Source organism: Labrus mixtus, chromosome 12, assembly GCF_963584025.1.
Source record: "Labrus mixtus chromosome 12, fLabMix1.1, whole genome shotgun sequence".
Taxonomy (NCBI): Eukaryota; Metazoa; Chordata; class Actinopteri; order Labriformes; family Labridae; genus Labrus; species Labrus mixtus.
The window spans coordinates 15,016,611-15,030,687 of record NC_083623.1 but is presented as its reverse complement, the minus strand read 5'-3'; the positions used below and the strand labels follow the sequence as shown (position 1 = coordinate 15,030,687).

Sequence of the window (14,077 nt, the reverse complement as noted above, 5' to 3'; positions counted from 1 at the left end):
ATCCAACATCAACAATCAATAGATAATTCAAAAGTTAAAGTAAGTTGCATTCTGCAGATGAACAGGAGGAATCCTGCAGAACAATACGTGCAAAAAATGCTTAAACTAGCTGTGGACTCTCGAAGATGTAATATTCATGTGACCGTGTGGGGGCAAGTCACTCATCTCTGTGTTCAGCATTGACATGATGTGAAATAGACTGATGAGGAACATTTTCAGTTAAAGTGCAGAGAAATACAGAAACCATCAGAGGAGATTCGATTTGGTTCATCACTATCCCTGATAAAATAAATCTCCTATTCATCCCTTATATTTGAACTCCTAAGACAGATCAAATCAAAATGCTGCAGAATAATCCTGTTTTATAAACCAAATCCTCCTGAAAGCTCGAAGACAGACAAACTATGAGATTGATTAAAGAGTTGTTTTGATACTTGAATATTTCTAAATAAGAGTTACAAATATATTTCAAATTGTGCCCTGCTTGTCAGCAAGGTGCTTCCTGTACAGAAGTGAAAAGCACGAGTGATAGAAATGAGAATTGTAATCCACTATAGATTTCCTTAATGGCAGATGTCTACATTTTTCGACGGTGTCGGGGTCGGTATCTTTCTTAGATAACTTCTTGCAACAAATATCCTCACTTGTATCCTTGAATAAGGAAACAATAAATGTATGCTATGACGAGAATAGACTGAAGCAGTTAAAACTTAGCAACCAAAAACATTAACACTGCAGAAAAATACACATAATTCTATTCTGTCTGATTCTGTTACTTCTAGTAAGGTTGACATACTTCTTACTATTTGACATTCAGCTTCATATGCTAGTTGCATTGTAATGTAATCTATGACTACCCTACTAAAATGATAGAAGGGCAACGATCTCAAAAATCACACTTCCCTTCGAAAACTGAAACAAAACTGTTAAAATTAAGTTATCAGACTTAAAAACAGAAACTGTCTTTGGACTGGAAAATGACAGATGTTGGTGACTCGGAGAAGCACCTACAGATGCCTCTAGATGGCAGTGTTCAGTAGCATGTAAGATCTTCAGTCATCTACACAAATGTGTACATATGTCCCCCCCATGACACAACATATTTACAAAAACAGAAAACTCATTGAGCAAGTAATACAGTGTGAAAGTGCAGGTTCCAGGCTTACAAGATATTTTGCCATAGAAACATAAATCCATACAATTAAATACATGCCAACCACATCATATTTGTATTCAATTTAACTGATGCTTAGCCTTTAAACACCAAATAAATAAAATTACATATTAACCAGTAAATGTAACCATATTTTAATTTTCTGTGGTTCTTAGACTTTAACAAAACACATATAAATAAAAAAGACTTTTGAGTATTCTTTCCAAGGTAATTTATGTAAATACTAAATAATATGGGGCCCAAAACTAAACCTTGTGTCCCCCCTTGTGGATTAGTAGTACCTTTGCAGGAGCAATTTTGCCGTAAAGAGGAAGTGTTTTTGTCTACAGACACCCAAGCGGCTTCACAGGCCATCAATACATAGAAGGGCAACAAGAAGGAAAAGACAATTACAAGTAGGCAAATAGTGATCCCTAATGATGACTTGTGTTAAATTAAAGTCTTAGTGACACGGCTTCACCTTCGGAAAGCTATGTGCCATTGCTTTTTGAAACATACACAATTTTCTCACACATGGAAAACAAACACTCATAAATGTGGACATATCTCTCAGGCAACAGTCTTTACCTTAGCCTACTTATTTTCTAGTAATGAAAATAAGAACAGGCTTTTCCATTTAAAGTGCCTTCTGGCGTTTTTTCCTGGGGCCTGTTTCTGAAAGAAGGTTTTGTGCAAACTCTGAGTCAGTTAACCCTGAAATGAGGGAAACTCTGGGTAGCCTATTCCGTTTCAGAGGGGGAGGTCACTCAACCCCGAGAAAGAGGGGTAACTCCAGCCCGTTTCAGAGGGTGAGGTTACTTTATCTCTGAGTCAGTTACTATGGTAACCTGGTCGGGAGCAGGAGCCTATTATGTTATTATAGCCTACTTCATTTTGAGCCGTTTAAAAGTCTCTTTTCTTCTGCTGGATTGCATCTTAATGAAAATAAATTTTATAGGTTAAGCTCTCCCCAAATTTGTCACTACCTAAACATAGTATTAAACTATGATAAAAACAATATGTTAACCTGTTAGTATTATGTTTACTTCCCTTTATGTAAAGATTATTTTTACACATTTTTATTGAAGGTTGTCACAATAAAATCAATAAAAAATATTTTTTTAACAAATTTCAAATTTCAATTTTTAAAATTCTTCAAAATCTATGCAATCTTTCTTTCTAAAATGTAAAACACTGATCATATTTTCAGAGTTAATCATTTATGAGATGGAACATACAGTTAACCAATCAGTATCATAACATTTTAGTTGATAACTCAATATATATATACAGTATATATATATATATATATTAAAACAACCAGTGTTTCGGTAGTGACCTGTATTTTAGTGTATGTAGTGTTTTATCATATTCCCTCAACCTTATTTCTTAATTTTAACTCATAACATGCCTGATGTTGGGAATATTACAAGCGCGTATGTTTAGTGGTCAATAAAAATGTTCATCCATGACCATATAGTACAAATATTACTTATCAATTGCTTATTTGCTGTAAATAGATTGAAATGATGATACTTATAGAAACTCACTGATTCTAAGACTTTGGAACACATTTATTTCAAAATGATGAGATTTAACTACTAACCAGTCCATTTTGTCACTACTGAAATGATAATGTCAACTACCGAACCTGACCATATGTTTCGGTAGTGACAATTCTACCTAATTTTGAGCATAACTAAAGAATGCTAGCAAGCACATCTTTGAAGAGGTGTAAACTCATAGAATCATAATAATTTGCCTAAAACCCCAAAAAGTTTACATAATTGAAGAGAATGTGTGTTCGGTAGTGACAATTTTTAAAGTTACACACTAATTTTCAGACTTTGGAGCACATTTATTTAAAAACTATGGGATTTAGCTGCTTATCATGCAGCCATGGGGGACAGGGGTGCAATGTCACTTTCTGGTCAAAAATTCAGGGGTGTGGCTAAAATCTAGGCTCAGCCAAGCCACTAAAACTCTTGAGTAGTCGGTAGTGACATGAAAACAAGGGACATGATTTTTTGAGCATAGTTTTTTAATTTAAAAATTGAATCCACAATAAATCTAAGTCTTTCAACCTTTGTTTAAACTTAATCATAAAGATCTTTTAAATTACGCTGTTGAAACAAATCTAAAAAATGTTTTAAGTGGTATTTACATAAATTGAAATTTAGGGGTCAGGATTGGGGACAGCTACTTCTTAATAGAAAGTACCCTATAAATGATATATTTTTTATTTATTTAGCTTATCACTATCTCATTTAATGCCCTGGGTTTAAATAGATCATAATACAATCTCAGTAAATATCCATGTCTGAATACTTAATTGTTTTTTTAAACCAATTTTTTGTAATGGGACTGCACTTTGAACTCATTGGGTTTTATTGTGAAATGTGACAGTCGTCAGTCGTAAAGTGGGAGGATCAGTGCAAGGAGAGGTCAGTTTCTCTTTTAGACAATTCCTGCAGAAACCTGCTGTCATTTTCCACAGTGCTTTGCTGTAGTTCGATCGCATCGGTTTACTGAAACATGTTTGCAGCCCCGGAGCAGAGGTCCCATCTGGCTCTGGAGAACTTCATCGGAGGAAAGTTCGTCCCATGTCGGAGTCACATCGACTCGTACGACCCGTCTACAGGGGAGATTTACTGCAAGGTGCCTGACAGTGGCAAGGAGGAGGTTGGTCATATTGTCGTACTCTACTACATTGTTAACTATCTGCTCTATGCATGAAGAAGTTTCCCTAACTTAAATGCTTTGTTTCAAATAGCCTACAGTCAGAGGATAGCACCTTTGCCCCTTACAAAGTCAACAGTCAAGTAATGATTAAACATGTCACATGTCAACAAACCTAAATATTTAGTGCATAACTTTACACATAGTGTAGTACACATAGTTACAATGTTAGCTCGATAAGTCTGTTTGTGTTTGTAATATGTTAAAGTTTCAATCAGACTCCCTTTATGTAGATTATTCTTCTGCACCTTCCTGTTACTATTTAGGCCTCAATGCGGACGCAAAGAAGTACTGCGGTCAAGCCAGCCGCTCCTCGAGTTTACATGGTGAAGTGAGCTGCCCCTAAATTTGAAGTGCCCACGTATTCTGATCTTTATGGTAAATGCTCCGGACTGCAGAGCGAGCAGGAGTCACAGACAGAGAGAGTAGACAATGATTCTGATATGGTTGGACTAAGTACTTCTTAGACTACATGCACAGGTACTATGAAGTACTTTTACTGTGTACTTTTGGAGAAATCCACTGTCAAAGTCCATAATAAGTCCAACACTATAATGACTATTTTTTCTGACTTTGATGTCTTGTAAAAAAAAAAATTCTTCAATAAGTAGACAATGATTCTGATATGGTTAGACTTAGTACCGCAGACTCGCAGAATTATTCTGAAACTAACTTCCCCGACCTCCGAAGCTATTCCCTGAACAGTACTCTGTTTACTCCCGTTTCATACACGTGTATCTCATAGCCAGTTTTATGGTAAAACTTATCGGCATTTATCACTTTTGCCTGGAAAAGGAGATTAAAAACGGGTCAAAATCGCTCTCTGTCTGTTACTCCTGCTCGCTCTGGAGTCCGGAGCATTTACCATAAAGATCAGAATACGTGAGCACTTCAAATTTAGGGGGCGGCTCACTTCACCATGTAAAAGCGAGGAGCGGCTGGCTTGACCGCAGTAAAGAAGTCAGAGGAGTTGAAGGATTTTCAATGAAACCAGGGTAGACCTTGACAAATTAAATAAATTGTTACAGAAAACATTTTTAACATCATTCTTTATCCCTCAGATTTATATCAGTGTCACTTCAGCAGGTCATGAACTCTGTGTTGTAGTCACAAGGGAACATAGAACATAACCTCTCACTGCCTGCAGGTGGAGGCAGCAGTGGCAGCAGCAAAGGAAGCGTTCCCCGGCTGGGCTGCCCGCAGCCCTGAGCAACGAGCTCAGATCCTCAACAAGCTGGCAGACCTGATAGATGCAAACCTAGAGGAGCTTGCACAAGCTGAGTCCAGAGACCAAGGTGTGTAATGTACTGATGTAATACAGATAGCAGCCAAAGAGTCAGTTACATTTTCAGTCAAGTAGCACTCGGTCAGTGGGTCAAAATAATTCTGTTTACTGCAAAATGAAGTCCTTGAAATTGATATTATTTGGAATCCAAATTCTAAAACCTGTATATTTAGTTTCCACAGTGGGTTTTTTATGGATGCATTTTACAATCATTTCAGATAATAATCTCCTAGGTATTTTTTTGTTTAAATGTTAGGTCTAGAAAATATCAAATACGCAGAACATGTCCATTAAAATGTCCTAGAGCTCAGAGTCTGTCAGAAAATGTCATGTTTAGTGATACTATTTGTCCAGAATCCAAAGATATTAAGTTTATCATGGTGTTTGACAAAAAAAGCAGGACATTTTCCCATTTAAGCATGAATGGAAAAAAGGGCGTCTTGAAAAATAAACCAATCGAAATAGTTTCAGATTAAATTTCTGTCAACCAATTTATACCAACCAGTCGTTGCAGTGCATAACTTCCTCTATATCTTGTCCATGACAAGCCATTATAAAGGGGCAGGCGTTTTAGGTTCTCTTCTTCCTGCTCCTGTTTGTTCATGGACAGTGAATGAACATAATGAGTGTAATGAGAAAATAGTTTGTTGTGTTATTGTGTTGGAATCATAAACTGAAATAAGCAAGTACGTCAAATATGAATGAAATAAACAAATAAACAAGACAGAATGACAAACATACTTATATTTGTGGTGTTGCCAGAGGAAACAAGTTCATGACATGGGGGCATACAAGACAAAAGATCTTGAATGTACTGAACAAATTGTCTCTCATGGGCTAAAGAATGACATTTAGCTTTGGTTTACATGAGAGGGAAGCTCAGAATTGTTGAAATGAATAGGGATCAGACCTTTGAAAGCTCAAGTAATTGAATGGCGATTTGGACATTTTAGCCTTTGAGTTGCTCAAAACAAAAGGTCAAGAGGTCATCAACACAATTTTGTGACCGTAAACATTCATGTCCACATTTTGACAGTGAGATCTCGTATATAATTTGTTGGATTTCTAGTTCATTTTGGGGTGATAACATCGCTAGAGGAAAGTAAGCAGGAGTTAAAGTTTTCATATAGAAAGTTTAGAAGTATTTAATCTTTCGTGTAACATTACAGGGAAAACAATCACATTCGCAAGGACTGTGGACATTCCCCGAGCAGCACACAACTTCCGCTTCTTTGCGTCCTCTGTGCTTCATCACACCAACGACTGCAGTCAGATGGACCACATGGGCTGCCTGAACTACACCATCCGCTGCCCTGTGGGAGTAGGTGAGAGCTCGGTGTGTTCAGATCAAAACCTGTGAGTGTTACATTTTCCACTCGTGTGTTCTTAAATTGAGTTTCCATTGTGTTTGTAGCTGGTCTTATAAGCCCGTGGAATCTCCCCCTGTACCTGCTGACCTGGAAGGTTGCACCTGCAATCGCTGCTGGCAACACAGTGGTGGCAAAACCCAGCGAGATGACCTCCGTGACCGCCTGGATGATGTGCAAACTGTTGGAGCAGGCTGGTAGGATCACAGCACAGAAAATTCAGTCCAGTCATTTACACAGACGATAGAAGGATTCCCTCGCGAATTATTGCACCTAAACATTATTTTTTTTCCCTTTTGTGTTTTACTATCAAAATACTTCTATTATTTCGCTCTGAACTTTATTTAAAATGAGTTAATGATGATAATGGAAACCTGTCTCTTCCTGCAGGAGTTCCTCCAGGAGTTGTAAACATTGTTTTTGGGACTGGCCTGAAAGCAGGTGATGCTCTCGTCGGCCATCCTGAAGTCCCCCTGGTTTCCTTCACTGGCTCCACAGCCACAGCCCAGCACATTACAACACGGAGCGCCCCCTACTGTAAGAAGCTCTCACTGGAGCTGGGGGGGAAAAACCCTGCCATCATTTTCGCTGACGCAAACCTGGACCAATGCATCGAGACTACAGTTCGCTCCAGCTTCTCCAACCAGGTGGGACAAGGTCGTCAGTCAGTGTTTAAGACTCAAATGAACACTTTAATAGTTTTTTTTCACATTTTATTTGCTTTTTATTAGGATTTTGAAAAAGGCTTGGCACTTAGATGGAGCTCTAGGGACCAAAAAAGAACTCCAAACTTACTCTACATAATTTTTTTGTGCTAATTTGACATATTTTTTTTTTTAGAACTATGCTCACTTAAAGCATATACAGAAAGAGAGTGCAGTACCTTATAGAAGGTTTATATCATAGCTTTCTCCACATCTTTCATCCACATGCAGGTCATCATAAGAAGACGTCAGTTCAAAGCACCTTGAGTTAAAAACGTGTCTCTTTTGTCAAAACACATAGACTAAAATGTTCTGGCTTTTGGAATGTATGTGGTAATGATATGAGAATACAGTTTAAAGATCTATACCACAATGTTATCTCTACAGTAAGTTGGAAACTTCTGCAAAAAGCAAGTTAAGCTAACCTAGCACAAAGACTGCAGATAGGGTATCACATTAGTTGTCTTTTCTTTTGTTGTAATATGTCCAAAATCCCTGCCAAGACCAGTTGTCTGGCAAAAAATAGATATTCCCCAAAGTCACTAGCCCAGCCAAGAGTTTGTGTTTGTTAAGCAAACAATATATTACATGTGAATCAGTGGGATTCAAAGATCTTTGTTCTAAAATTGTGTTTCTTTTAGATGGATCCAGGCTTGCTGTTTCCCTCAGTTGATGTGTGTTGATGCTAAGCTAACCAGCAGCTGGCTGAATGTTGATATTGACTTTACAGATATAAAAGTAGTATCTCTCTAATCATCTCTTGTAGTAAAAAAAAAAAAGAAGAATGATTAAATTATCAAAAGGACACACTTATAATAATCGGTCTTACTGTCACTTCTACTTGATTTACTCATTTTGACGCCTGGAGAGAATTCTTGGGTCAAAAGCTTTTCAGAGCTTATGTTTTGTGCTTATGTATTGGTTATGTCTTGATAAATAGGTTTTACACAAAGAAACAGGGCTCAAATAGTATTTTGGCTCAGATAAAACAGAGCAAATTGTCTGCCAGGACTGATATTCAAAAGGGCCCACCAGCACATATATTTCCCAGGGGACCCCCAGGTTGATCTCGCCGTGGTATTTATTTGTTTTTAAATCTTTAAAGCCCCTTCAAAGTTTTTAACCATATGAGAAGATACGTTTTAATACAATTGATGGTGTCAATGATGTTTTCTGTATGAAGATCTGGCACATCAGTAGATGAAGAGGGTGTAGTGACATGATTTGTCCACAAGGGGGAGCTCATGGCCCATATATTGCTATATGATATTAATGTCCTCAACAATCAGTGCTTCTAAAAAAAAATCTCTGTCTTATATTTCCATTGCTTTCCTTCTCTCAGGGGGAAATCTGCTTGTGCACCAGTAGGATTTATGTAGAGAGAAGTATTTACTCTGAGTTTCTGGAAAAGTTTGTTGCTGCATCGAAGAAGTGGAAGACAGGTTCGCCCTCTGACCCCAGCAACAACAACGGAGCACTCATCAGCAAAGAGCACCTGCAGAAGGTGATGAAATAAAGTCTATATTAAGTACAGGTACAATCTACATAAACGTAGCTTTACTTGAAATGATTCTGCTTTGATGACTAGGTTCGAAGCTTTGTCGCACTCGCCAAATCTGAAGGCGGCGTCATCCACTGCGGTGAGGGAATCGACCAAATGGATCTCCCTAAACGCAATGCCAATGGCTACTTCATGCCGGCCACCGTCATCTCAGGCGTGAGTGACAGCTCCAGAGTCATGCAGGAAGAGATCTTTGGCCCCGTCACCTGCCTCAGCCCGTTCGACACAGAGGATGAGGCCGTTGCTAAGGGCAATGGCGTGCGCTACGGCCTGGCTGCGACTATCTGGTCCCAGGACGTGGGGAAGGTTCACAGGGTGGCCAAGCGGTTACAGGCAGGTCTGGTTTGGACCAACTGCTGGCTGGTGAGAGATCTGAACCTGCCCTTTGGAGGCATGAAGAACTCAGGTGTGGGGAGGGAGGGAGGGAAGGATTCGTACCACTTCTTCACAGAGGTGAAGAGCGTCACCATCAAGCACTGAGGGTGGAGAGGAAGTTGGCAGCAGAGGCATGTCTTGAAGGGAGTTTACAGTTAATTCCGACCTTCATCAACCTCTGAGTAAAACTCTTAGGAATTTTAACAACAAATTTCTCCGCCCATGCTCTCGGGCTACTTGAGCTTGTAATAAAGTCACATTTAAAGAAAATCAAAGTGAGAGAAAGTCTCAGTGACACAAAACCGATTAATAAACCAGCAGAATCAAATAGAAATCTATAGTGCTGAAGAAATAGCATAGAATGTAGTAAACGTATGCACTGCGTGAAGTCTTTGAAAAGACGTCAAAATGTATGAAGTAAGGTTTAGCAGCTTAGTCCAACAAACTCAGATAAATCAAATAGAAATCATTCTCATGAAGCAGGTAAACACAGAGAGAGTATGAGTTTGTGCCTTCTGGGTTCACCAAAGAACTAATCGTTTCATCAGCAATAAACACTGGAACTGTTGGAATTTGTTCAGCGTCTGTGTTGTAATGCATACATGTGTTTTCCAACATTAAAAACACCTTATGTAAATAACACCTGTTCAGTCTGGGTTATGTCACTGTTGTCTGAGGAATGCTGTAAGACTTGATAGTATCTGAGGCAAAGTCGGTAAATGATAAAAGTGGAATTCTACATCTGTATCAATAAAACAGTTCCAACACTCATTTTGAAATTAAGATAGATTGTATCAGCACTATTTATACTTTTCATGTATCCTGGTGTGTTTTACTTTATGGCTGTGCACTTCAAAGTCTGTTCAGTTTCAGAATTTCTGACACCATGCAATCCTGATTTACATGAACATGTTTTCATGTCTGACCTGCTGGTAGGACAAAGGTGAATACATGTGAAACCGTCCCTTCTGGTTTGGTATTCATTCTCCTGTTTTACGTCAGAAGTGGGGGCGTTGGACAACATACAGTATTTGGTGAAAGAAACAGATATCTGAGTGAACTGGATGACCGTCTCACTGGAGACGCAGTTTTGCAAACATTTGCCTGAAAAGTTTTACAATGTTTCTTCATCATTCACATAATAGAATGATGAGAAATGTTGATAACCCCTACAATTAACACTTCTATAAACCCCCAGATTTATCATGGATAAGTTAAAAAAGCAAGATACAAAAAAGTCCATGTGTCCAAATGGCACTTCCTCACACTGAATATCAATCTCCCTTTACAAAACGTGTCAAAACATGAACTTCAAATTTACTTCTGATGCCTGAAAATTTTAGTCTCACCTAAAATTGGAGTCACATTAATTTAATTCAATCAATCAATCAATCAATTCAATCAATCAATTTTTATTTGTATAGCGTCAACTCATAACAAGTGTTATCTCGAGACACTTTACAAGAAGCAGGTAAAAAGACCTTACTCATTGTTATGTTACAAAAAGCAGGTAAACAGTCTTCACAGGCCTAGACTGCGCCGGGCTTGGAAAGGGATAGGGGGAGAGATGGGATAAGATGCAGGAAGAGGGATAGAGAGCAAGGGGGTGGGGGGAGGTAGACCGTCCATCAGCAATCCGGTGGGGGGTGGGTGGGGGGGGGGGGGGGGGGGGGGGTTTGGGGTTTGGGGTTGTTCTGGCAGGCCGCCAACCCACAATCCGGTGGGGAGGGGGTAGTGGTGGGGTGGGGGTTGTTCTGGCAAGCCGTCAACTGACGATCTTGAGGAGCCTAGGAGAGCTCAAGAGCTCCCAGGAAAGTAGGTGGTTAGTGACTGAGATTTATAGATAGATACATGCAGTAATATGATGTACTGTATATGCACAGAGAGAGAGAGAGAGAGAGGAGCTCAGGGTGCCAGTTCCCCCGGTAGTCTAAGCCTATAGCAGCATAACTAAGAGCTGGTCTACACCAGCACCAGCCCTAACTATAAGATTATAGTTATTAGAATCTGTGAATTATCTTAAGATAATTCAGATTCTTTATTTTTTTTTACAAAGTTGAAACTATGTACTCTAGCATTCAGAATCATTTGTTTCCAACTAAGACGAAGCCATGCTAGCAGCGGAGAGACTGGCATTTATTCATAAAATAACTTTTGCACATTCATTATAGCATGTTAGCATCCTCCAAATGTCAATAATAGCATGCTAATGTTCAGCAGGTATAATGTTTACAATATTTATCATCTTGATAAATGTGTTAGTGTGCTAAAATTGTTGATCTAAATCTAACAAGTATCAGACATTTTTGAATGTAGCCCTGAAGTTGAAGAGCTTGAACTGAAGTTAGGGAACCGTCTCACCTCAGTTCAAGCATGTCTGTTGCATTTCTTCATATGATGTCTTTTCAACCAAAACATTTAAATAAAAAACATTTATTATGAATTGTTACAGGTGTGAAATAGTCTGCCTAAAAACAGCATCCACTGGTAAAATGACTGATCTAATAACGTACTTATCTTTTGACTTGCAGTACATCCTTTTGCTTTAAGATTTAAAGCATGTGGCTCAAACTCAAACTTGTTTTCTGAAGTAAATGTACTGCATGTAACAGAAATTGAAATACAGCAACAGTACAAACATTTGGCCTTCTGTAGGGAAGTAACTTTCTTTATCACACTCACTTTTTCCCCATTCTCTTTTCATCTGTCCGTGAAGACACTCACATGTGGAGACACGTGAGTTTGCTTAACCTGGTTTTCCTTAAACCACACATATATCTTGCGTAGATGTATCAAATAGGAAAATGCATTAAAGCCCAATATGGACTGTTTTATACACCTATGTATTAAAAATGAAAGGAAATACCAACCGAAAACATTAAACATTTTAAAATGATCCCAAAGGTTTGAATCTTTAGCAGGTAACTGCAGCTAAATGACTCTTCAGTATTTGCTAAATCAATATAAACTTTGAAGCTATGATGAAAATCTGTCAATACCAGCCGCCCTCTCTTCTCCTGATCACGTTTAAATGTCAGCACACTCCGCCCTCCCCTCTTTTGCGCCTGATTAAACATGTCTCCTCTCCTTGCTGAACATCTTATCATGACCTAATGCAGTGTGAGATGAGACTGACATGGGCCGTGCTTCGTGCATGCAGATCAGCCTGTGTGCACCTGAGCCCCCACGTTAGTTTAGGGAACGAGGACCCACAGGGGACGCACCCTATCCATAATACGAGTTTAAAATCACGTTCTCTGGTAAGTTATGTGTGTGTCCCACCCTCTGTGTTTTGGCTAGGGTATTGTACTATGTCACGCTGCATGAGTACACACACACAAACACACACACAAACACACACACACACACACACACACACACAAAAAACCCCCCCACATGGATGGTTTCCCAGTGTGTGATGAAATGGATACCACCCAAAAGTCCGGTTAGGATGTCTGAAGGAGTGTGTTTGGTTGCACCAGCACAATCATGCACACACTTTAAAACACCGAAAAACACAAAGTAAGTCAGCAGCTATTCCCCTTTCCTCTGTTTCCGTCCTTTTTCTTGATTTATCTTTCATCTTGGCCGTCAACCTCTTATGGAGGTTTCATTGAAAGGAAAAAGCTCATTGAAGCAGGGCTCGCCCCCTGTTACGTGACTAAAAGGACTCTGCCCGTAGCTCCAGCCAAACCAAGCATTTAACTTTCACCTCCCTTATCGGGCACTGGGAGAAATGAAAATAGAGCATCTTAACATTTTATATTCCAGAGGAAACAGGAAGTCAGATTATATAAAGGATCCTTCTCCATTCTGGCTATGCTAAAGCGGATAGGCCTTATTTGGGGTTTGGAGTTCAGCGTTTTTTTTCTCCTTTGTGACAAAAAGGTTGCAAAAAGTCTGTTAAATATGTTTTAAGTGTGTTAAATGTTAATAAGGAATAGCATTTTCTGTTTGGAGAGTAGTAAAGGAATGTGTGTTTGAGAAAGAGAGACGGGTAGAGATAACAGAAAAAAAACCCAACATGCCGTGAAAGTTCTCTGGTTTGACCTGAATCCTTATGTTTCCTTGTGTCCCAGATTCTTCAGATTGACGGCTTTATTTGCACATGTTGTTCAAACAAATACAACCTGGTTTAGTATGACATACGATAACAGTTTAAGTCTGAGGCTGTGCTTTCCGGACTTCCAATCTTCTTCCTTCATCACGGCTGGAAACGTTTTCATTTTTTTCTTCTCATCTTCATAACTATAAAATACGTGAAACACATTAAGCTTGATTTCTCTCCCAACATGCCTCTCTTTTTCTCAGCATGCTCCCGTCTTCTCAAGGCCTTCTGTCACATTTGGGTTCAGGGAATGTTCAACAGCGGGCGTCCTCGGTAGATAAGCCTCGAGAAGGCGCTGATTCGTGAGAAAATGCTGCAGTTCAAGCAGGTTAAGCAAACTCAGCCAAGAAAGTCCTCATGTATGTGTGAAAAGAGGAAAAGAGAGCAAGAGAAAGAGGAAGTTATTGTGAAGTTTAGTACAAATACTTTAGCTGCGTGTCAGTTTTTTGTATGGTGTAGAATATAAACATTTCAGAATAAAAGCTATAGCTGAAACCACATATCAGGGTTAAACTTTAATGACCTGGAATGGAAGAAAAGTACGTTATTGGATAAGTGGTAATAAGACACATCAACTATCCTGACATCAATATATCAATCTTTATTGGTGTAGCTCAAACTCATAGCAAAAATAAGAGCAGTATAAGACACTACAATAAGACACTTACAAATAGAGCAGGTCTAGGCCTTAGCTTTCTTGTATCATTTATGCACTTTCTGTTTCTGCCATGAGCCATCACCTACTGAAACTGAACCATCTGAAACCTTAGCAAAGGTGCCAAATA

At 39.0% G+C, this 14,077-nt stretch overlaps 2 protein-coding genes across 4 annotated transcripts in view; one reads left to right on the top strand and one right to left on the bottom strand.

The window, feature by feature from the left end:
* The window catches only part of LOC132985078 (alpha-N-acetylgalactosaminidase-like), a 423,896-nt gene that overhangs the window by 229,238 nt on the left and 180,581 nt on the right, over positions 1-14,077 (bottom strand). The gene's annotated exons all lie outside the window — the stretch shown is intronic.
* aldh8a1 (aldehyde dehydrogenase 8 family, member A1) lies at positions 3,590-9,967 on the top strand. The gene is made up of 7 exons (XM_061052200.1): positions 3,590-3,835; positions 5,040-5,187; positions 6,347-6,502; positions 6,592-6,741; positions 6,935-7,191; positions 8,591-8,752; positions 8,837-9,967. The coding sequence occupies exons 1-7, from the start codon at positions 3,689-3,691 to the stop codon at positions 9,287-9,289; spliced, it is 1,473 nt and encodes a 490-aa protein (XP_060908183.1). The 5' UTR covers positions 3,590-3,688; the 3' UTR covers positions 9,290-9,967.

Coding starts and splice junctions, on each gene's coding strand:
- aldh8a1 (XM_061052200.1), top strand. CDS start 3,689: ATGTTTGCAGCCCCGGAGCAGAGGTCCCATCTGGCTCTGGAGAACTTC. Junction 3,836..5,039: donor CTGACAGTGGCAAGGAGGAG/GTTGGTCATATT, acceptor CACTGCCTGCAG/GTGGAGGCAGCAGTGGCAGC. Junction 5,188..6,346: donor AGCTGAGTCCAGAGACCAAG/GTGTGTAATGTA, acceptor GTAACATTACAG/GGAAAACAATCACATTCGCA.